At 42.1% G+C, this 24,562-nt stretch overlaps 2 protein-coding genes across 2 annotated transcripts in view; both read right to left on the reverse strand.

Annotated features, from left to right (window-relative positions):
• Nucleotides 1-1,986: 1,986 nt before the first annotated feature.
• On the reverse strand, nucleotides 1,987-20,000 carry LOC141781460 (ankyrin repeat and BTB/POZ domain-containing protein 2-like). The gene is made up of 17 exons (XM_074657223.1): nucleotides 19,130-20,000; nucleotides 11,307-11,456; nucleotides 10,603-10,810; nucleotides 9,433-9,585; nucleotides 9,143-9,308; nucleotides 7,915-8,004; nucleotides 7,678-7,779; nucleotides 6,626-6,722; nucleotides 5,970-6,105; nucleotides 5,408-5,673; nucleotides 4,984-5,162; nucleotides 4,257-4,362; nucleotides 4,073-4,175; nucleotides 3,880-3,952; nucleotides 3,742-3,810; nucleotides 3,541-3,654; nucleotides 1,987-2,844 (listed from the first exon to the last, which is right to left on the reverse strand). Exons 1-17 carry the CDS (start codon nucleotides 19,953-19,955, stop codon nucleotides 2,596-2,598), a joined length of 3,087 nt encoding a protein of 1,028 aa, XP_074513324.1. The 5' UTR covers nucleotides 19,956-20,000; the 3' UTR covers nucleotides 1,987-2,595.
• A 4,007-nt stretch (nucleotides 20,001-24,007) lies between these two features.
• LOC141781710 (USP6 N-terminal-like protein) overlaps nucleotides 24,008-24,562 on the reverse strand; it is a 28,009-nt gene continuing 27,454 nt past the window's right edge. The window contains exon 15 of the mRNA XM_074657490.1: nucleotides 24,008-24,338. The gene's annotated coding sequence lies outside the window, so the exon portion shown is untranslated. The remainder of the gene's footprint in view (nucleotides 24,339-24,562) is intronic.

The raw sequence follows: 24,562 nt of genomic DNA on the forward strand, positions 1-24,562 counted from the left end.
TATGAGACGGGAGTCGATGGTTGTGGGGCTGAACCGAATAGTCTGAAACTTCATTCATAACATTCAAATTCTAAATCAACATTCGAATGCTGCACAGCGTTTCTTTTTTTTATTTCATTCTGTTTAAAGCCGGTATTTCAGCACAGTGTCAGATAAATACGACGGAGTACCAGGGCCACGTTCAGGGAAAAAAACAAATCGGAGATTTCGAAAATAAAGTCATAATATTACGAGAATAAAGTCATAATATTACAATAAAGTTATGACTTTATTCTCATAATATTACAACTTTTTTTCACGTAAAGTTATGACTTTTTTTCTCGTAAAGTTATGACTTTATTCTCGTAATATTCCGACTTTTTTTCACGTAAAGTTATGACTTTATTCTCATAATATTACAACTTTTGTTCTTGAAATAGTATGACTTTATTCTCGAAATCTCCGGGGGTTTTTTCCTCAATGTGGCCCTAATACTCCGTCGTAGATAAAGAAACTCTACACTACACTAATATTATAGGTAGTGAACTGTTTGTAGACTTAGATTCTTGTGGCGGCTGCGTAGGATTGTTCAAAACATTTCCAATAACTCCAGAGCGTCGTAGTCCAATCAATCCATATTTGTTGGCATTTAGCCTTTCAAAAGCAACGTTTTCACTTCACTAAAGAAACGGTTTGAGTTGAGGATTTTGTTCAAGGATTTTTTTTTTTTTTTTAGGGTGAGAAAATATGACGACAGATATTCGAAAACTTCAACAGAAGCTTTGAATGTAAAGAAAGACATCCGGTACAGCCCTAGATGGTATGAATGTGAACTCACCGCCTCAATAACTCGTTTTAGAATAAAAACATTTCAAAGATGGCAGCTCAGTGCAGAGAAACTAGAACGAAGCTCCGCGATATATCGAGGCTGAATAACGCTAACATGTTCCAGCTGGCTAGCGTGTTAGCGTTTAGCACATGTCGCTGTGCCACTTCCTGGTGTGACCCGGCCTCGACGATGAAATGTCTCCTTTTTCCTTTTGCACTTTTGACAAGTGAGTCAGATTCTGGGTTCAGTTACAAAAAAGTCATTTTATCATTATAATTTTTACAATATTGAAACTGCTGTGTATATTTTTGTACTTTCTTTTGTTATTAATTTATTCTCAGTTATTTATATGAACGATGTAGAGAATGTTTCTTAACGTCAAAATTATTTAAGGATATTTTTGTCACATTTAAGTTATTTTTGATCACCAAGATTTGTGAGTTCCTTTTTCCCCCGAGAGAAACCTGTAATATACGTTCGGAAAATGATTTTACCGTAATTTAAGAATGTAGACGTAGCCTCTTTGAGAGGAACAAACCCTTTGTTGATAATTGTCGGCCGCCCCCCCCACCCTCCGATCTCACCAAACACTCATCCTGTAAATAAGCCGAGTTTACTGACAAGCTTATTTAAAAAACCAAGGGGATTCCTACTCTTAGCTTTGACCTCGTACGGTTGTTTGCATGTTCAGCATTCGTCTTTTCTTTGCATGTCGTCGTTGGAATTGTTCTCCCGCTCCCTTTTTCTCTCCACACTTATTTATGTATTTCTGTTCTTTATGTTTTAATTTGCCTTTTTTTTAATTATTATTTTCATTTTATTTCGCCGCCCTCTTCGTTCCTTTTTGATTACTGTGTTCTCACAGTAACCGTGCAATGCATCCTCCTTACTCATTCTCTCAAAGAGGGAGCTCTCTGGCGATCGGGTCGCTCACCAGCTGGGTGGGCGTCGGGTCATCGGAGAGAAAAATTAAAAGCAATACCTTTCATTGTTCCGCTTTCCTCTTTTTTCTACTGGGGGGAATCCAGAGCACACAGAATGGACTCGGAGCACGGAGCGCTACTACTGAGCAGGATAACCACTGGCAATGTATTCCCTTGTGATGTTACTGTGAACAACTTCAGTGCTAAAGGAAATAAATCTGTTGACTTTGGAGCGGTGTGCACAAATCTTTGGGGGATTATTAAGATGTTTATTCACAAAGATATGTACATATTTTACACACAGCTGCAGAGGATTTACATTCCACATGTTTTTAGCTTGGGTTTCTGACGTACTGTTATTCTCCGGTTCACCCTACCATTTGACCGTTAGCTAAACACAAACCGTGATTTTAACTTTAGTAAGGCTTATGTGTAAATATTGCTTGAACACGTGGCCTGAGTTTTTAAATACATGTCTCTAGAGCGATCCTGACACAAAAAGATTATTCATATTTCGCAGCAATGATTAATAAAAAAAGAAATTAAATAATCATTTTGTCATTAACGCCGTCGGAGCTTACTGGAGCCAAAAGTGACGTCTTCAAGTTGCTTAATTTATTCCAAACAACAGTCAAAGAAATTGAAATCATATTTGATTTACAGCGACGGGAAACAGGAAATGCAATCAGGTGATGAATGACTTCATCGATTATCAAAATTGTCTGTGATAAATGAATCGATTTGGATGATCATGTTGCAGAAGTGTTAACCTGTGATGTTCTTCTTCTACAATAAGACAGTATATGGCTGCTAGTCCCAGACACACACACCACAGTCCAGGTCCTGGAGGCTGCTGCTCCGTCTCTACTCTCGACATGCGGAGTGGAGGCTGTAAAGTCTGTGGATTAACGTGGCCTCCAAAACCTCCAGGAGAACCGGTTGGTCCTGGTCCCGGTCCTGGTCCCGGTCCCAGGTGCCCACCTCTGGGCAGAGCAGCTCCTGGCCGACGGCGCCCAGCAGCAGGCGGTGGAAGTCCTCCCGGTCCAGGAGCCGATCCATGTTCTGCAGGAAGAATCCTTCACAGAACCTGCAGAGTTCAGCTCCTCCGTGATGCTGCAGGTACGAACACACCAAAAGCAAAGCACACTTTTTTAGATCTAAACCGAGTGTTTATTCTGCACGCTTTCACTTTTCTTTATAAAGAATCATTGTTTTAGTTTCCAGAAACTTCAAATCCAAATTACGTTTTGATTCCCAGGTCAGTTTTACGTCATACTATTCTATGACTTTTTTACAACATACTATACGGTGACTTTTTTTTTTTACTTTTTTTACGACAAATTATACTATGACTTTTTAGTGACATTTTTTTTTTAAAACATACTATACGGTGACTTTTTAGTGACTTTTTAAAAACATACTATACGGTGACTTTTTAGTGACTTTTTAGTGACTTTTTATACGACAACCTATACTATGACTTTTTAGTGACTTTTTTACAACATACTATACGGTGACTTTTTTCACTACAAACTATACTAGGACTTTTTTTTAAAACATTTTTTACGACATACTATACGGTGACTTTTTTTACAACACACTATACTATGACTTTTTTTACTTTTTTTTTTACTTTTTTTACGACATACTATACTTTTACTTTTTTTACGACATGCTATATTGTGACTTTTTGTGCCATTTTTAACGATATACTATGACTTTTTTAAACTTTTTTTGCAGCTAGAGATCAATGCTGCATTTAAGTAAAGTAAAAATGTATGAAATGAAAGTGTCTTTGTGTTTTTGTACCTTGGCAGTCTGGTAGATGTGGACGGCGTTGTCCAGAGTCAGACTTTGCGACAGCTTCATCTCACAGCACCTCTGCAGACCTCTGAGCTGGAAGAACGTGGCCACTGGCAGCAGCTACGAAAAACAGTCACAACACAATTAAACATCTCAGGAAAAAGAATAAAGACACAATTCTTTTGATTTGTTGGTGAGTGATTTTACCTTCACGGCGTCAGAGTGTGAGACAGTCAGTCCTTCTGTTCCTCCACAGTACAGAGACTTCATCATCATCTGCAGAGACAAACACACACTTCAGTGTCATGTTAACACTGAAGGACAGAAGGTCAGTTAATGTCCTACCTGGAACGTGCTGTAGGTCATGTGACTGACGTGGATTATGTTGTCGGGGGAATCGCAGAGCATCCGTCGAAACCTGACGGGACAAAACACACATCGGAACAGAGTTTTATTTAGAAGATGAGAATACTGGTGACATTTAGAGTTATAAATACAAGCAGTCAGATTTAAGTACTTAATAAGTCAGAGAACTGACCGTTCAGAAGCCGACATCAACAGCACCCGGTGAGCGAAGAACGGACGCCCGTCGACCATGAACGTTACATCTGACATCTCCTGGTTGTTCAGGAAATGAATATCTGAGGACAGAGACGACGTGTAATCCTTCAACTGTCAGGTTTGAGAAAGGTTGTTGTCACATGACGGCAGTGATGCGTTACCTAGCTGAGTGGATAGCGTGACGTCCATGGGCAGGATGGGAGGAACAGGAGAGCAGCTGTAGCAGTGAGAGAACACAGACGCCAGCCGCTTGGTTATCACGTAGTCCTGCAGAGGAAAACATGAAATCAAGACTGAAGGAGTGTCATCAAAAACTCTGGCAGTATGAATATTAAATACCTGAGGAAACATAAAGACTCTGAAGACAAAGTTAGCCTGACGACATACTATACTATACTATACTATACTATACTATACTATACTATACTATACTATACATACTAGGACTATTTTTGTGACGTTTTTTACAACATTCTATAGTATAACTTTTTTCCATGAAATATTTCGACATACTATAACTTTTATTGATGCAATTTTTTATCATGCTAAACTATGACTTTTTTTTCATACATTTTTTCGACATACATTACTGACTTTTTTCCGTGAATTTTTCGACATGCTATACTATGACTTTTTTTTCATAAAATGTTTCGACATAATATACTATGACATTTTTCCATGAATTTTCTTGACATGATATGCTATAACTTTTATTGATGACATTTTTTATCATGCTATACTAGACTTTTTTTTTCATAAAATGTTTCGACATACTATACTATGACTTTTAAATGATATTTTTGATGACATACTATTCTATGACTTATTAATGACACCTTTTTACAGAACACTAGCAGCATAAACAGACAGAGAGGTGCTCGGCTGTACCTTGCTGGTTTCCAGCATGCTGAACATGAGCGGTAAGCCTGTGGAGAGGAGCTCGGGGCTGTAGTCCTCCGTCCTGATGTCGGGGAACTCTGTGAGGAGGGAGACGACAACGTCGTCTCGGCACAGCTGCCGGGCTCTGTGGAGAGACTCCAGCCAGATGTGTAGCCTCCAGGGAACACCTGGACACAGCAGGAAGGTGGAACAAAGCAGGTCTTAGAACATGAATCAGACTGAAGCAGAAAATAAGCTTTGTGTTTTTTTGCATTTTAGAATTGAAATGTCAGCGTGCACACTGCAGTCCTTTTTGACCTTTTTCGAGAGCAAAACAACAATTTTGAAAATCACGCAAAAACAAACAAACATTTAAAGCAACCACGGGTTGTAATTTTCTTCTACAAATAAATCTAATTAATGACAAGCTCACCCATCTCTCTGAGCTCCAGGGTTACATCCAGGTAGCCATGCTCAGCGCTGTAGTAGGCCGCCTGCTGCAGGGCTTTCATCCTGGCCTTACACAGCCTGGGAACGGGGCTCTGGGGGTCAGGAGCTGGAGCTTTTGCATCCTGGTCCTCCTCTTCCTCCTCCTCCTCCTCCTCCTCTTCCTCCACTCCTTCAGCCAGGATCTCCTCCAGAGAGAGGATGTCTTCCTTCCTGTGCTGGGGCTGCAGCAGCAGCCTCCTCAGGATGTTCCTGTAGAACAAGAGAGGACCGGTGATGCTTTGTTGTTTTGAGTCATGCATATTGAATGAAAAATCCTCCTCTTGCACGTTTATGTATCATACATGTCAGTGTATTTTTAAAGTACATTTTTTGCCATTTCCTGAGAAAAATACCTGTGGCATCCTGGGAGTTTTAACATGTGTTCGCGTACTGAAGGATATTGGATGTGCAACCCCATAAAACATTTACTTTTAATGCTAAAAACGGTAGATTACAGTTCACAGGTGTTAGAACTATTTCTGTAAATGGCTGGATGAATGTCTCACCTGTGTCCGTGCGCTGCAGCATAGCTGAAGCAGTTCATGTCCTCATACAGCGGTGACGTCAGTGAACTCCCATGATGCACTCTGAGCAGAGGGTCCGCTCCGTGGCTGAGCAGCAAGCTCACCATCTCGTAGTAACCTGTGAAGACGAAACACTTTGTTGGATTCATTTGTTCAAGAGAGAGAGACATCACCTGTACCTGCACTAACCTGTACTTGTTTGTGTTGCATGTACATATGATCGATATATATGAATAAAATATAAATGTAATGCATCAAAAAATAGGCAAACTGAAGTGTTCTTAGAACAGTGATGCATCTTATAGTTTTTATAAACTGAATGTGTTATAACGAGGGCTGTCAAAGTTAAAGCGATAACGCAAGTTTGTTTTAACCTCAATAATTTCTTTAACGCATTAAAACAACTTGCAATTTTTAGGTTGTAGCGGCTCAGTTTTAAAGCCAGAGTGAAGAAACTGGTATCATATCAAACTATAAAACCTGATGAATCCATCGGTACCAACCATGTCATACTAGCTGGTCATGAAGGAGGATAAATAACGCTCCAAACCTACACTCGCTGAGCAAGAGAGAGATTAATTCATGTTTTGTTTTTTTGTTGTTTTTTTGCACCAACGTTACCGATATGATCATCATACCTGCAGCAGCAGCGAGCTGCAGCGGCGTCTCAGCTGAGCTCTCCTGAGCGTCCAGTAGAGCTCCTCCCTCCACATCTGCTCCGGCCTCCAGCAGCAGCTGTCAGCAGGAGGAAGAGGAGGAAGAGGAGGATTTAACACTGACCTGCTTCATTCAAACTGATACCTGATGTCCTCTTAAAGACTAACACCACTACAACTACTAGATACTAATTACTAATACTAATTATTTATGTATGTATTTTATAAATTAATTAATTAATTTTTGCATTTATTTTTTATTTATTTATATATTCATTCACCCCTTATTTATTTCCCCAAACTTATTTATTTCTGTATCATTTACTGTATACATTTCTTTACACATTTCTGTGGCTGCAATGGGGGGCTGTAAATACATAAATAAATACATAACTTAAAAATAAATACAAAATAAATTCAAAATAAATAAATAAGAAATAAAAGAAATGGATAATAAATGCAAAAAAAAAACATAATGCAAACAAATACATTTTAAAAATACAAAATAAACACAAATAAATATATACATTTAAAAATAAATACAAAATAAATAGAAAAATAAACAAATACAAACAAAATGCAAAAATAAATAAATAAATCAAATATAAATGAAAAAATAAATGTGTTAATTTAAAAAATACAAAAATTAAATACATAAATAAATAAAAGCAAAAATTAAATAGAAGAGTAAATAAATAAGATAATTAATACAAAGATAAATAAATAAATAATTTATTTGTAATACTATTTTTGCTACATTTGATGACATATTTATTTATTTAATTATTTAGTTAGTCATTTATTTATTGGTTTATTTATTGATTTTGGCAGGTTCCGTCCTCCATAGGTATGTTGAACGTGCTTCGTTGTACCAGCTTCAGTTCTTACGACAACAAACCAGCTGTTTATTAAAGGCCCCAAACACAGTTTTCTTCCATCAAAGACTCAAAGTGGAGTCTGGCTCTATCTTTCTATGAAGGTTCGACCCCCTGATGAGTCCTACCGCTGCGATGTGTTCAGTGTGGAGCCCTCACCTGAGTTACAGACAGGTGACCGTGCAGCACAGCGAAGGTCAGGGCCACCCAGCGCCGACTGCCGGGGTGAACCGACGGGTGTCTGGCTGAGCAGCCTGGGACCTGAACAACACACACACACACACACACACACACACACACACACACACACACACACACACACATCAGTGATTTCAGTCACAAAGACCAGCTGAGACGCAGGGAGAGCTACAGCTGAGTCAGCGGCTGTGTTTGTACCTGCTGGTCCAGGTGAGCTCCGGCCTCGATGAGTATCTGAACCAGAGCTTCATCTCCTGCTGCAGCGGCGTACATCAGAGGAGTCATTCCCTGTAACATCAACCAGCACACAGGGAGGGTTTTATTACACTACACACATCACTGTATATCAATAATCTCTGTTTCCTCAAATCATTCCTGCAAAATTATGTAAATCTGAAGCGTTTCTTTTTGGTTTTTTTGGGTCCATGTGACAGCATACAGCCCATGGGTGTATTAGAAGATAATAAAAGTGACGAATTACAGCCAATATCTCCATTATTACAGCCGCATACAGCTAGCAGAGAGCTGGCACAACCGGATATGTCATATGAGCGTGCAGGGCGGTGCGGTCCCGTGGGTCTGATGACCGTTCATTATGGCGAGGAAAATAACTCTGGATTCAGCTGTTAGTTCATTTTACTACTTTTAGAACATCATGATTTAAATGAGGATATTTAAGTGTTCCTACTGGGAAGTTCATTTATTCATTTTAGAAAACGTCTGAAAAGTCCAACAAATGTCTGAAAAAAAAAAGTTTTAAAAAAAAGTCTCAAAAAAGTTTAGAAAATGTAGAAAAATGTCAGAAAAAAAGTCTGAATTTGTTTGTTTGTTTTAAATGTCAGAAAAGGCCAAAAAAGTTTTAAAAAATGTCAGAAAAAGTCCAAAAAAAGTTTAAAAATGTAGAAAAAGTGCAAAAAAAATTTAAAAATTTAGAAAAAGTCCAAAAAAAGTTTTAAAAAAGTCACAAAAAGTCCAAAAAAAGTTTAAAAATGTAGAAAAAGTCCAAAAAAGTTTAAAAATGTCAGAAAAAAATGTCAGAAAAGAAGCTTTAAAAAATGTCTGAATTTTTTTTTAACATTTTTTAGAAAAAGTCCGAAAAAAAGTTTTAAAAATGTAGAAGAAGTCCAAAAAAAGTTTCAAAAATCTCAGTAAAAGTCCAAAAAGAGTCCAAAAAATTTCAGAAAAAACGTTTTTCAGAATGCCAGAAAAAGTCCCCAAAAAGTTTAAAAGATGACTAGTCTAGTGACTGTTGTCAAAAAAGCAGCAGAGTTTGGTCTCTTTGCTTCTAGACTGTTTGGTCTGGAGGTCTAATCAGCCAGAAGAACCAATCACAATAACTGTCATAACCAGTCCGAATCACTTGTGCAGCACTGCTACTTGTACTTCATCCAGATGTTTCAGCTGAGGGACACAATGACCCCCTCACCTGGTCGTCCGTGGCGTTGACCCCCTCAGCTCCCAGCAGCTGTGAGGCCTGATGGACCAGGTCCGCTCGGCCACACGAGATCATCCTGAAGCCCAAACCCAGCTGGAACTTGACTGAAGCAGCTTCTGCATCCAGACATTTAAAGGACTGGAAACAGCACTCTGACCTGCAGAGAGACGCAGACGGAGACATTCACCACAGAGCAGCCTGTCAACCAATCAGAGTCTCAGGATCACCGAGAGCGTCTTCAATCTGAACCCATTACAGCTACGAGCTCACGGGCTTCTTACTTTAGCTGTCTAGGCTCACAGTCCAGTCCCGGGAGGAGCAGCCTGGCCGTCTGTCTGACATCATCGCCGTCCACCAATAGGCTGCGGCGGTGCTCGGCGTGCACCGCGGCGACTCTGATCCACTCCATGAGAGGAGGGAGGAGCAGGAATGGCCTGGAGGACGTTAAGACGATGTCAGTCAACACGTTTTATTTGTTTTTTACAGTCGTTCAACTAATGACCAAACTAACGACACCGTAGTGAAGACGACTGGTGGAAAACAGTAAAGAACATTAAAGTGGAAAAGGCAAACAAAGACTGATATTAGTTATTATTTCATACAAGAGACAGATTAAAGTGCTTTACAATAAAAAAAATACAAATGCAACACATTAAAGCAAAAATAAAATTAGACAATAAAAAGACAGAAATTAAGAATGACATTTAATTATGAGCCAAATGAAAAAAAATAGGTTAAACATTTTCACAGAGACCACATCTCTAACGTCCAATTCACTCAAGGCATCAGCAATGTGTTCAGCGTCGTGTGGCGAAGTGCGGCGAAAAGCAGCAAAGTGTGGCGAATTGCGGCAAAGTATGGTGAAGTGCGTCAAAGTTCGTCGCAGCGCAGCGAAATACGGCGAAGTGCAGCTCACCACAAAAATTACAATTTCCTGCGGCCGGGTGGCGTGTTCATGTGTTTCAGGCGACCACAGTGACCTCATCTGTTACGCCAAATTCACACCAGGCAGCGACAATGTGCTTCGACATGCAGTGATTCGGGGCGAAGTGCGGCGAAGGGTGGCGAATTGGGGTCAAAGTGCGGCAAAGTGCAACTCGCCGCAATAATTGAATATTTCTGTGGCCGGGAGGCGTGTTCATTCATGTTTCATGCAGGAAGACATTCTTTGTAACACAGGTCAACATGTCAGAGGAGTCACAGGATCTGTTTACTGATTGGCTGCTGCTCCTCTCTGGATGCACTTTGCTGCTAAAAGTGAAACTTTTCCACAACTTTGGTTGCAGAATCAAACGGCCGCAGCTCGCTGAGTTCCGAGCAGTCGCCACAGCTTTCCATACACACTGGTTAAAGGTCTAGCAGCAGTCTGCTGTTTGTTTACAGTCATTAGATTTCTCTGACTTCGATACAGAACATCACGGTCTGTTAGTCGTCACGTTAATAACACACACCTCTCTCTGCTCAGCGTCGTGGTCGGAGGATCCAGGTTGGGGTTCTCCAGCGACTCCATCTGCGGGCTGGACAGGAAGTAGTAAAGCGTCCGGAGGGCGTCCGCGGCCCAGGATACCGACGGCTGATTGGCTGAGCGAGCGGGGCTGACCGAAGGGCTCCGGCTGCGCAGACGCTGCATGTGGTGCATCGCTCGAGACACCAGGTCACCTGCAGGGAGACGGGAACCGTCACCACGAGCATCACATCAGAAAATAAGAGCGCAGACAGGAGAGGAATATAAAAGAATATAACCATCAAAATAAATATAATGTGAGCAATTCAACACAGAAGCCCCGATAGCAATTAATCACTACAGTCCACAATATACAGAGGTTTAAATGTAACTACGGAGGAGAAGAAGCTGAATAAACAACACGAGGTGAACTGAAACTGAACTGAAAGGTGAAACACACAGAAGATGTGAAAGAGCTTCGTGGTCACATGAACATAAACTACCATGAACAGTTGTTCTCTCAGATAATGAGCTACGGTGGCCTGCAGGGTGTGAAGGTGTCCTTGTTTTCTGGAAACAAGCCACAGGTTGTTATGTAAGCAGTGGGGGGGCGGCGTCTAACGATCTGTCCCAGGAGCCCGCCGCCGGTCACAGTTTAAACAAACACATATAAAACACAGCAGCCACACACACACACACACACACACTTACTGAGCTCTGCGATGCTGCCCACCCCGGTGGCGAGCAGCGCCTGTTCCAGCATCCTCAGCTCCAGCTGGATGTAGGCGTCCTCCCGGCTCTCCATCGAGGCCTCGGGAACCTTCGCGTACGGGCTGACGTGGGCCGGCAGCGACAGCTCACCTAAACACACACAAACAATATTACATGATGAACTTTTACAGACACTCATCAATGACTCTGGATCTGCTGGTGGCTCTACGGGTGGAAATGTGTCAGTAGGTCGGTCCACCACTACGGTCCAGAATGAAATATCTCGGTTATTAAAGGAACAGTTTTTAGGATCTGGAGGTTTATAGCGGTGAGGCTGCAGATTACAACTTCTCCCGTGTGCCAAGCGTGCAGGATTTCAACAGTGGCCGACATAAATGCGATTGTCCCTCTAGAGCCAGTTGTTGTGTGTGTACGAGGGAAGTGAGTGGTGAAGCAAGAGAGAGAGAGAGCGGCGGCGACGGGAGCAAGTAACGTTATTGACTCCGGCCCAAGCAGGAAACGTTAACAGAGATTGATTTGTCCGTTCTGGACTACTGAAGAAACATGGAGGAGCAACATGGCGGCGTGGAGGATCTAGAGGAATATTCATGGAGTAGCAGAAATATAAATATATATATATATTTATATATATATGCTGATTTAATCGCAATATTTGTTTGGAAAAGCCCCAAATGAGGATATTTCAACTCAAAAACATCACATTATTGTGGCACATGAGTAAAGCATTGAATATAAATATCAAACGGTGGCATTAGAAATCAATAAATTGTTTAATTTCCAAATATTCAGATAATTTATCCATGAAAAAAGACATGTATGTTTTCATTGAACATAAGCTTACACACAACAGATCATTAAATTATACGACTTCATTTATGTTTTTTTAACATGTTATTTTTGTTTCTCAGCTACTAAGCTTTGAATGAAAACGGAGGATTGTCGTCATAAAAACGGTCAAATTTATACAGACTTTAAAAAATGTTTTTTTTTTTTTTGAAAACATTTCTGGCCATTAAAATAATTTAAAAAACATATATATATATATATATATATATATATATATATATATAGAGAGAGAGAGAGAGAGAGAGAGAGAGAGAGAGAGAGAGAGAGAGAGAGAGAGAGAGAGAGAGATAAAGAGAGAGAGATAGAGAGAGAGAGAGAGAGAGAGAGAGAGAGAGAGAGAGAGAGACAGCACATTAAGATTGAGATTAAATAAGGGAGTCATACTGGGGGACAAACATCTCAGAATTGCATCCTTTGTTCCAGGACTTTAATGATATAATGCCATTTTTTTATAAATAAATATAATTTTTCCATGGATATCTGGAACCAGAGGACTAAATGTCCAGTTAGGACTGGATTTATTCAAGTTTCTCACCAAAACTACATTTTACAAGATTGCATTTGAACACATCATGATAACGTTTTAATTTACCTTCGCCCAATAGCCATTTTTCCTGAGCCGACTTTGAACGCCTCATAACAATAACTCAATGGCACCTCCGTTAACATTGGTATCTCCGGTATTTATCCATCAGGACTGTGCTGCTAACGGCTGCTAACAGCTAACGTTACTAACTCTCCTCCTGCTGATTTCAACACAGGTTTGTTGTTCACAGTGTCGCTTTATCAGGAGAAACAGGATACGACCCCTCAGGTTTAGTAGTGCCATGCTGTTGAGCGCTTTTTTTTCTCTTCACCGCGTCTCCACTGCCTCTCAATGACTCTCTCTCTCTGTCTCTCTCTGTCGGGTCCTGTACAGATTGTAGAGCCCCTGAGGCTAATTTGTGATTTGTGATATTGAGCTATACAAATAAGACTGACTTGACTGGCCTGCAGAGTCCTGACCTCGACCCCGTCCAGCACCTTTAGGATGAGGTGAAGGTAAACAGAGTTTAACACGGGGGGGGGGGTTACTGATTGGACAGATTCATCACTCGGAGCTGGAAACACACCTCAGCTCTGTGGAGAACGGAGGGAGTGAGGCAGATAATTGGTGCTGATTAGAGGACAAGCATCTATTCATGGGTTCACAACAGGAGACCAGTCTGCAGCGGACAAAGCTCTGTTTTCTGATCCCTACCTGTGTAGTCCTGAACCCCCCCCCCGACACAGCTCCAACACTGGTCCGCTCACATCCAGAACCAGCAGTGATTAAGTCATTTCCCTCCACTCCCTGACCAGAGAGAGAGAGAGTGGACACGGTTTCTGTGTCCCAGATGAAAACAGAGGCTCAGTGAGCGCCTGCCTGGAAACAACAGCTCTTTCTGCTGCGTGCTATAAGGCAGCGAGTGTTTGGTCGGTCGGGACAACAGAACCACAGACGGGTCGAGGTCCGTGTGTGTGTTTGAGGTCAGGACCACCTCAGTAGAGTCTGAGCTGAGTCCAGGAGAGCAAACAGAGTCCTGATCCAGTTCAAACCTGACATCTGGTACATAAACGGAGCGTTACAGGGCAGCAAAGCTCAGCACCAAGTTGCTGGTGTACAATTTATTATTTTAATAATAAATAAGAATTCTGTTCATTTTGAAGATTTTTTTATCAAGTTGCAGGTGCAAAATGTCCCAATTTCTTTTTTTTAAAAGTCCAAATAAAGTAAAAAAAAAAAAGAAAAAGTCAGAAAAATGTCCAAAAAAGTCAGAAAAAAGTCAGAAAGATACTAGTTTGTCATGAAGGAGGTTAAATAACGCTCCAATCTTTCGCTAAATGTTGGTGAGGAAAAACCATTTCATGTCCATTTTCGAAGGGGTCCCTTGACCTCTGACCTCCAGATCAGTGAATGGGTTCTATGGGTACCCACGAGTCTCCCCTTTACAGACATGCCCACTTTATGATCATCACATGCAGTTTGGAGCATATTGTTTTATGCTAAATGCATTCTGGACAATATCTGTCATTGATCAGTGTTGTTAATTGATTTATAATAATAAATATAAACATACATTTTGCATAAAGCAGCATATTTGTCCACTCCCATGTTGATAAGAGGATTAAATACTGGACTAATCTCCTTTAAGGTTCATTTAGAACAGTGATTAATTGTGATTAAATATTTTAATCGATTGACAGCCTTAATATAAATGTATGAGATTTAAATTTTAGCATCTGTGGTTCATTTAGTTTACTAACCACCTGCTTCAGGGATTTGAAACGATTAATTATCACCTATTATGTCAAACAAGTAACCGTATGGCAGCTGCCGTACAGACTAACAGCTCATTAAGATCATATTAACAACTTGTTCTGTTCATCAGCAGAGTGCTGAGAGTAACACGACTTAGATTAGATCAGATAGAGTTTGTATGTTTCCTCAGAGCGCTGCTGGCTTCTACGTCTCCTCGCTAACGTCCCGTCCTGCAAATTAACAAACTCCGTCATCAAAACAGTCTTAATCTGACGGGCTCTGCGGTCTGCAGATTAGGGATTAGATCAGGGATATGCTCTTTGCCGATGACGCTGCCTTTGCCAGCCACACACAAGAAGGACTTCAGGACCTGTTGGACAACTTTGCCAAGGCATGCTGTGAATTGTCCCTCAGCATCAGCGTAGTGAAGACGTCATCGCACCACCAACGATCACCATCAATGATGCGACTCTGACATCAGTGGATACTTTCCGGTATCTAGGGTCCACCATCTCCAACAATCTTTCACTTCACCATGAGATCGACGCCCGAATTGGTAAAGCCGCAACCGTCATGGGGAAGCTAAACGGAAGCGCGTACGGGACAATGACAACCTGCGACTCAACACCAACGTGACGCTCTACAGCGCCTGCGTTCTCAGCAGCGAGACCTGGCCTGCATACGCCCGACAAGAAGCCAGACTGAATACTTTCCACTTGAGGAGTCTCCGCAAGATCACGGGCATCTCGTGGGAAGACAGAGTCACCAACGAGGAAGTGCTGGCGAGAGCTAAGCTCACCTCCATCCATAGCTTCCTGTCTGAACGCCGTCTCAGAAGGCTCAGCCACGTTCGCCGCATGGCAACAGGCAGACTCCCCAAGGACCTTCTCTACAGACAACTCAGAGGCTGTTTCAGAGGTGAACTGTGACTGTTGACATCAACTACCATGTTCACAGTAAGTGAACGACTCCCCCTTAAAGCCAAATGCATGCTGGGATATACAGGCTTCAGACCCCCCCCCTCTGTCCCATGAGAACGAACAGGAAGCAGCGGGTAAAGTAAACGAGCGAGTGTTGTTAACCTCTGACCCCCCGCAGACGACACAAAGGAGCTCTCATTCCCGCTTAGACGTCGGGCCACGAGGTCCACGCTGCTAAACAAACAGCTGCTGTAGCCGCCGTCCAGGAGCGAGACGCCGTCCGCCACCCGACTCCGACAAAACACGACTCGCTCCGTCACCTCGGTCAGGTTTTAATAAAGGACATTGTTCCAGGAACCAGCAGCCAAACTGAACCTCAGCAGTGAAATGAGAGAAGATGCTTCCAGCTTGTAACGTCATCATCCTCCTGAGATCACTACAGACAGTCACATCAAACCGTCACGTCTGCAACCATCACATTACATCACTTCCTGTCACTGACCTCCTGCTTTTATACACTCTGCTGTGGATTTAGTCAGTTTTCTTTAGTGTATAATCACCTGAAACTGAGAATCATTGTGTTTTCGTTGGCTTAAAATGAGACGCTTATATCTACAGAGGGAGCGGGTCTTCTTCACGGAGTCCACCGTGTTTCTACAGGAGCTCAGAACGGACAAACCAAACACTGGCTACGTGTTTAATCCTCTTATCAACATGGGAGTGGACAAATCTGCTGCTTTATGTAAATGTATGTATATATTTATTATTGTAAATCAATGAACAACACAGATCAATGACAGATATTGTCCAGAATGCATTTAGCATAAAACAATATGCTCCAATCATAACATGGCAAACTGCAGCCCAACAGGCAACAACAGCTGTCAGTGTGCTGACTTGACTATGACTTGCCCCAAACTGCATGTGATGATCATAAAGTGGGCATGTCTGTAAAGGGGAGACTCGTGGGTACCCATAGAACCCATTTACATTCACTGATCTGGAGGTCAGAGGTCAAGGGACCCCTTTGAACATGGACATGACAGTTTTTCCTCGCCAAAATTTAGTGTAAGTTTGGAGCGTTATTTAACCTCCTTCATGACAAGCTCGTATTTTTCTGACTTTATTTTTTTTACATTTTTCAAACTTTTTTTAAACTATTTGGGACAATTTTTTATTTTTAAATTTGGGACTTTTTTTCTGACATTTTTCAGATTTTTTTTTGACATGTTTCTGACTTTTGTTCGGACATTTACTGACTTTATTTTGGACAAAAGCCCTCACACATTCACACATCTGGAGGTCAGAGGTCAAGGGACCCCATTGAAGATGGACATAACAGTTTTTCCTCTCCAACATGTAGTGTAAGTTTGGAGCGTTATTTAACCTCCTTCATGACCAGCTAGTCTGACATGGTTGGTACCGATGGATTCATCAGGTTCTCTAGTTTCATATGATACCAGTATCTTCACTCTAGCTTTAAAACTGAGCCGCTACAACCTAAAAGGAGGAAGAAGAGATTTAGCCGTTTCCTTAATGTTTTATCATTTCGCTGTGGACGTAATAAAAAGTATGTTTCTTAACTTACTGTAAGGTAAAGTGATTCCAGTGTGTTTTAGTGACATTTTAAGCGTATTTTGATGGTTATCGGGGATAATATCGTGTATCACAGTTATTTTGGCCATGATAATCGTGACATATATTTTCCTATCGTCCCACGCCTATTTCACATGAAGAGATGTCCGACTACATCCGGTCACATTTTGCAGCAAGCCAGCATGTTTTATGGTTGTTCTGACCCACAATCCCCTGCGCAGCGGATATATGAGCAAGAGCATGGATGATGTATGAAGAGAACTGCTGCTGGGCGCTGATGTTGCAATGGAACAAACTATTGACTTTCACTTTTTGGCGATATATACGTTTTTTGGACGGCCCTCCTCCTGGGAGCTTGAGCAAGAGGCTCAAAGTTCAACGTGCAATGCTATGATGAAGTAGGATCTCCCAATTGTGTACATACTGCATGCAACAGTGCGTACTTTGTAAGAGCTGCTGCAGTATGTACAAGAAGTAAAAAGAAAAAGTATGAGATTTGGAACTCAGTGAGCATCCGAGAGACGTTTATCAGATCAGATCTTCTACGACCTGTTTCCTGTCTCCACGTGTCATTAGACGTCTTAAACTGACGGAAATGATATATTATTTCTATCTAGACTGCTGTTATCGAGGTGATTTAATGTGACACCACCCAGCTGCAATACAGGACGGAGGCAGAGGCAGAGACGGATCAGCTCAGTCTATAAAGACAAAGATATGTTATTGTTTTTAATTTGTTTAAATACCATCTGATCATGTTTTGCTGTCCAGTAGAGCAGCGGAGAGTCAGTTCTCTTAGAATACGGAGGAAAACTTAGTTCCATGTTTCAGATATTTAGTGAGACTGATGAAAGAAACATCTGTTTTCATTCTTATTATAACTTCTCTATCTCAGAATCAGAATCTCTGTTTATTGCCAGGTGTATCAGGTATACACTAGGAATTAGCTTTGGTTCGTTGGTGCAAATAGGTCGTAAAAAATAACAATAAAAATAAGAATAAAATAATGGGAATTCTAGCAATATATACAATATACAAATATAAACATAAACATAATATAAAATATAAATATAAACAGGATGACAGAGAGGAAAACCTCTTCTGATGAATCCTGATCAGGGCACATGTGGAAACAGAACACGCGTGTTCGTTGGGTGATGGAGCGTGAATGTTTTCACTGGAGAACATGTGACGTCTCACACTAAATCACTGTGAAGTGTGTTTTTACATCTAATGGTGAGTTCTGCTGGAAATCAAAAAGAAAAGCATGACGTACAGACTTTGCTAATGTATATAGTGACTTATTCTATGTTTATAATTTAGATTTTGTATGCTAGTTGTAGTAGTCGGGTATATTTAAAGAGTATTCCAGTATTTTGTATTCTATGGATTTATATCTCTAGTGTTGATATTTACATTTTATTTACTGTTCCGGTGCATCGTCTGGATAACCTGCTGCTGTAACACAATCATTTTACAATTTGGGATCAATAAAGTACAGCTATCTATCTATCTATCTATCTATATAAATGTTTATTGATTTTTACTGATGGGTTTATAGTGTATAATATTTTTTTGTTTTGTATATTGATTGGAAACAAATGTTTTATGTTTTTGTGTCAATAAAATAAATAAATTTAAAATAGATTAAAAAAAATAAAAATAGAAAATGTCATCTGTAAGTTTAATGTTCACAGCTGGAATCAGATTTTAAAATCTGAATTAAGTTTCTCACATAATGAAACCAACAGGTGTTCAACAGTTTGGATTCATATGGGACATTTAAGTTGTAATATAATTTCTATTTATTCACCAATCTTGTAGGATTTAATAAAATCAAAAAAATAAAAATATAAGCTGTAGATAACTTCCATTATCATTTCGGACATTTTTCGGACTTTTTAAAAGTCAGCAGCTGAAATATAGAGTGATATTGTGCTTTTAGCTGACGTGTGTCTCCTCACTGTGTTGAGCGATGCTCCTTCATGTCTATGTAGAGCGAGCACAAGCACGAGCAACAGGACGCTGACTTTAGTTGACTTAACGGACACAGGTGAAGCTGTTAACAAGACATTATGATTCTTACAGACAGTCCCTTTAAGGGATGTGGTTCTATGAGGTAAACAGACGGGAGGTGCCATGGAGGTACTTGAACTCACCATTAGCATTTTTGCCACATATGAGATGATCGTAGATCTGCAGGACTCCCCACAGCTCCGCGTCCTTCTTGATGGTGACCTCCAGCAGCTCCAAGGTCACCGGGCAGCAGGTCAAGGTCACCGGGCAGCAGGTCACCCCACCGCCCCGATATTCCTCATCCTCCTCCTCTTCTTCCTCCTCTTCCTCCTGGGTCATCCTTGCAGCCTGCAGCGCGCGTCCGACCACCTCCTCAATCAAACCCTCCACGCACGCCGCCATGCACACGGCTGCGTACTCGTGCACACGCACCGACACGCGCGTCTCCAGCATCCACCTGAAGAAGCGACCCACGGAGAGCGCGAGCCCGCAGCGCGCGGACTGGCCCTCCCCGGAGCTCATGCAGTGCAGAGACACGCACCTCACCGCGGAGGACACGCACCTGTCGGCCAGACCCGCGCTCAGCACGAGCCGCACCGCGCTCTGCACCTCCAGGCGCGTGCACCGCTGGTGGAGCGCGCTCAGCCGCTGCGCCTCGCGGGAGATCCGGACCAGAGGTCTCCGGAGCAGAGAGGACAGCCGGAGGACAGCCGGGCCGGTGAACCGGGCATCCGAACCGCAGACCCGACGCACGACCCCCCGCAGCTCCTGCTCGGTCCACGGGTAGTCCTGCAGGTCGGGCAGGCGGGGACACGTCCTCAGGATGTCCAACGCGTCCTCCGGCAGCGCCTCCGTGTCCACCGTGTCCAGGCTGGAGGACAGGCTGAGGGACGGGCAGGGGTCCCCGGTCACATAGCCCGGATCCAGGCTCAGGTCCTCCAGGGACTTCACCAGGACACTGCTGGACATGATGCAGGAGTCACTTTACGCACAGAGGAGACAGAGGAGACCAGAGGAGACCAGAGGACACCAGAGGAGACAGAGGAGACAGAGGACACCAGAGGAGACCAGAGGAGACCAGAGGAGACAGAGGACACCAGAGGAGACCAGAGGAGACCAGAGGACACCAGAGGAGACCAGAGGAGACCAGAGGACACCAGAGGACACCAGAGGAGACAGAGGACACCAGAGGAGACCAGAGGACACCAGAGGACACCAGAGGAGACAGAGGACACCAGAGGACACCAGAGGAGACCAGAGGAGACCAGAGGACACCAGAGGACACCAGAGGAGACAGAGGACACCAGAGGACACCAGAGGAGACCAGAGGACACCAGAGGAGACAGAGGACACCAGCTTCTGTCCAATAAAAAGTCAGAAAAATGTCCGAATCTTTTTTTTTTTTTTTTTAAGTCAGAAAAATGTTTTAAAAAGTCCAAAAAAAAAGGTACGAAAAAAATAAAAAAAAATCTTCGAAAGAAAAGGTCAGAAAAATGTTTAAAAATGTCCAAAAAAAGTTTTAAAAAGTCCGAAAAAAGTAAAAAACAAATGTTTAAAAATGTCCGGAAAATGTTCGAAAAAAAAGTCAGAATAATACCAGCTGGTCATGAAGGAGGTTAAATAACGCTCCAAACTTACGTTAAACTTTGTCGAGGAAAAACTGTCATGTCCATTTTCAAAGGGGTCCCTTGACCTCTGACCTCCAGATCAGTGAATGGATTAAAGTCCCTTTAGGCGCAGTGGAGACCAGAGGAGACCAGACCAGGAGGATTCCATCAGAGGAGACCAGACCAGGAGGATTCCATCAGAGGAGACCAGACCAGGAGGGTTCCATCAGAGGAGACCAGACCAGGAGGGTTCCATCAGGTCCAGGTTTCAGTCTGAAGGAGTCCAACAGAGACAGCTGCTGCTGCACAAGGCTGACCTGTTTGTGCCACAACTCACCAAACCATGAAGGCCATTCAGAAGAGGTTTACCATCATGGACCAATCAGACAGAGGCTCCAGATGAGACTCAGGTGAGTTCACTTCCGTCCTGCAGCGCCTCCATGTGGACACAACAGAGATCAACACCACAACTACAGCTGAGACACTTTCTCTGTGTGACGAAACATTAGAGAGCCAGTTCCAGTCTGCTCCCTCATAAATAATAAATATGTTTATATTTGTCAGTTTTAGAGACTTAAAGGTCTCATATTATGCTCATTTCCAGGTTCATAGATGTATTTTAATGTTGCACTAGAACATGTTTACATGCTGCAATGTTCAAAAAACCCTTTATTCTTCTCATACTGCAGCCTGAGTCTGCCTGCCTCAGAGACTAATTCAGCCTCTGTCTGAAAAACACTGATTCACAGCCTGTCTCCTCCCACTCTGCTCTGATTGGTCAGCGTTTTCTGTCAATCAAACGTCCTCAACAACAGCGTCACCCTCCCCCTCCCTCCCGGAGCAGCTCTGGAGAGAGAGGCAGCTAGAATAAAGTTTATAAACCACTTTAAAGTTTATAAACCAGAAACTTCACCCAGCGCACGTTACCGGAGGAATCTGATCAGAAATCGGCGACACATGATGAACATCTGCGGTCCAGATTCCAGGTTTTCCTGACGGTTTCTCTCAGGTAAATAATGCTGTTTATATCTCTGTTAGTTAGCTCAGTGTTTACCTCATGCATCAACTCTGTAAACCGTAAACATACACTCTGTTTTACGTCTGTCTTTACAGATCCATCTGTGAGAAATGACCGACAGAATCATCCCAGAGGAGAGCAGACAGCTGAGAGCAGATAGCTGAGAGCAGATAGCTGAGAGCAGATAGCTGAGAGCAGATAGCTGAGAGCAGACAGCTGAGAGCAGATAGCTGAGAGCAGACAGCTGAGAGCAGATAGCTGAGAGCAGACAGCTGAGAGCAGATAGCTGAGAGCAGACAGCTGAGAGCAGACAGCTGAGAGCAGATAGCTGAAAGCAGACAGCTGAGAGCAGACAGCTGAGAGCAGATAGCTGAGAGCAGACAGCTGAGAGCAGATAGCTGAGAGCAGACAGCTGAGAGCAGACAGCTGAGAGCAGATAGCTGAGAGCAGACAGCTGAGAGCAGATAGCTGAGAGCAGACAGCTGAGAGCAGATGGGAGATACAGAGCTAACCCGTTAGCATGTAGCTACATGCTAACGGGTTAGCTACATGCTACCGCTATGACACGGTGTGTAAACACAGCGACCATCAGGGTGGAAAATAGAAGATGTGAAACAGTAGTCAGTTCATTATTTCTGCTAAAAGATAAATGTATGGAAGATCAGAGTAATGGTATATTATTTACAGTAGTAGCTGTCTCTGTGTTACCATGACTACAGACCACCGGAGCTTAGCTTACCATAGTTTACCGGAGCTGAAGACTTTCTCCTGTACCATGTTAACATAACTAACTAACAGGTGAGATGATTACAAATGCTGTGAATAATTAATATTGTCATCTGTCTACTCAAATAAAGTTTGACTGTGAAACAGAAATGTGTTGTGTTGCTTACAAGTCACTATTTACTACCTGTACTCTGCTACATGCATGACATCAAATATATATAATATATAAATATCATCTGTTTAAACAGTGTAATTACATAAAGCCTTTGTGAAAGAACATGTTATATTTAGATGATGGGAGTACATGAAGCCTGTTCTGCTGGTTCTTGCAGACTAACAGAAGGGGCTACTTTGGTCAAGTTCGGTTGTGGATGACACAGAGTGACGCTCTGTGGGGCGGGGTCAGCTAGCTGCGCGTTCTCTAGTTCAACCAACCCATCGCTTGCAATTCTCTAATGACGTCAGAAGAGAAAGGAAAAGCTGCAAAGTGATTTTCGACACCCATTTCCGGACAAACGGAGGAGGAGAAAAAGAGAGAGGATGGTCTTTTATGACACTATGGTGACCTGTAGACACACTGGGGACAGATATTGATGTTTAAAAGACATGGAAAAGTGCATTTTGCATAATAGGTGACCTTTAAATTAACGCAGGCCTTCTCTCCGTCTGCTGTTTCTGGGCTCTGAGATGTTGAGTTCGTCAACAGATGCAAACATTCTGTATTTGTATTAATTAACCTGCTTCCTTCACACTCACCTTTCTCAGCACTTTAACACAGGTTTTCAAAGTGGGGTCCGGGGACCCCCCAGGGGTCCTTGACGGGGTTCCAGGGGGTCCTGAGGCAAAAAGGGGAATCATTTATTTTCACTATAATTCACTAAATTTTGGCGAGGGAAAAACTGTCATGGACATTTTCAAAAGGGGTCCCTCGACCTCTGACCTCCAGATATGTGAATGTGTGAGGGCTTTTGTCAAAAAAAAGTCAGAAAAATGCCTGAATTTCTTTTTTTTGTCAGAAAAATGTTTAAAAATGACTGAAACAAAACTGAGAAATGTCCAAAAAATTAAAAAAGTACAAAAAATGTTCGAAAAAAAAGTGAAAAATGTCAGAAAAAAGTCCAAAGAAATCCCAAATAGTCTGAAAAATGTCAGAGAAAAAAAAAAAAAAGATCAGAAAAATGTCCAATAAAAAGTCTGAAAAATACTAGCTTCAAAGGGGTCCCTTGACCTCTGACCTCCAGATGTGTGAATGTAAATGGGTTCTATGGGTACCCACGAGTCTCCCCTTTACAGACATGCCCACTTTATGATAATCACATGCAGTTTGGGGCAAGTCATAGTCAAGTCAGCACACTGACACACTGACAGCTGTTGTTGCCTGTTGGGCTGCAGTTTGCCATGTTATGATTGGAACATATTGTTTTATGCTAAATGCAGTACCTGTGAGGGTTTCTGGATCAATATCTGTCATTGATTTGTGTTAATTGATTTACATTAATAAATATATACATGCATTTACATAAAGCAGCATATTTGCCCACTCCCATGTTGATTAAAGCTCCTATCCTGTGGGGGTTGGGGGTCTGATTTGTCAGTTTAGGGGTCCTTGACATGAAGAAGTTTGGGAACCACGGCTCTGACAGACAGACAGACAGGAAACACACAGAACATCAAGGAAGATAAAAGTTGTATTGTTTCAGCTCCAGAGTTTCATCAACTTCTCCAAAACTCCAGACAAAAGGTGCTGCAAGTTTCAATGTACAACAAATCTGTAGCCAAGAATCAAACACTTAGTTTCACTTCCACAGTCTGACCTGAACGTCACACTATTAAGTTAACTATTAACTTCACCTCATTTAAAGACACCGCAGAAACTGTGAAATACACAATCACTCAAAACATGTTGCTGCAGTTTTAGCACTGAAATACAGTCATTAACCCTCTGAGACCTTCGGGAGCTCACCTTTACTGTCTTTCAGAAGCTGTAGCAGGTTCAGAATCCTAGAGACCTAGAGCATTCAGAGGATGGATGGATCAAACTAGAGACCTAGAGCATTCAGAGGATGGATGGATCAAACTAGAGACCTAGAGCATTCAGAGGATGGATGGATCAAACTAGAGACCTAGAGCATTCAGAGGATGGATGGATCAGACTAGAGACCTAGAGCATTCAGAGGATGGATGGATCAGACTAGAGACCTAGAGCATTCAGAGGATGGATGGAT

Source organism: Sebastes fasciatus, chromosome 2 (genome assembly GCF_043250625.1).
Source record: "Sebastes fasciatus isolate fSebFas1 chromosome 2, fSebFas1.pri, whole genome shotgun sequence".
Taxonomy (NCBI): Eukaryota; Metazoa; Chordata; class Actinopteri; order Perciformes; family Sebastidae; genus Sebastes; species Sebastes fasciatus.

Bases quoted from the DNA above. Each gene is read 5' to 3' on its own strand.
- LOC141781460 (XM_074657223.1), bottom strand. From the start codon at position 19,955: ATGTCCAGCAGTGTCCTGGTGAAGTCCCTGGAGGACCTGAGCCTGGAT. The intron at 10,811-11,306 runs GTAAGTGTGTGT...GTCTCCCTGCAG, and splicing joins GGGCAGCATCGCAGAGCTCA to GTGACCTGGTGTCTCGAGCG. The intron at 4,363-4,983 runs GTACAGCCGAGC...TTTCCTCTGCAG, and splicing joins GCATGCTGGAAACCAGCAAG to GACTACGTGATAACCAAGCG.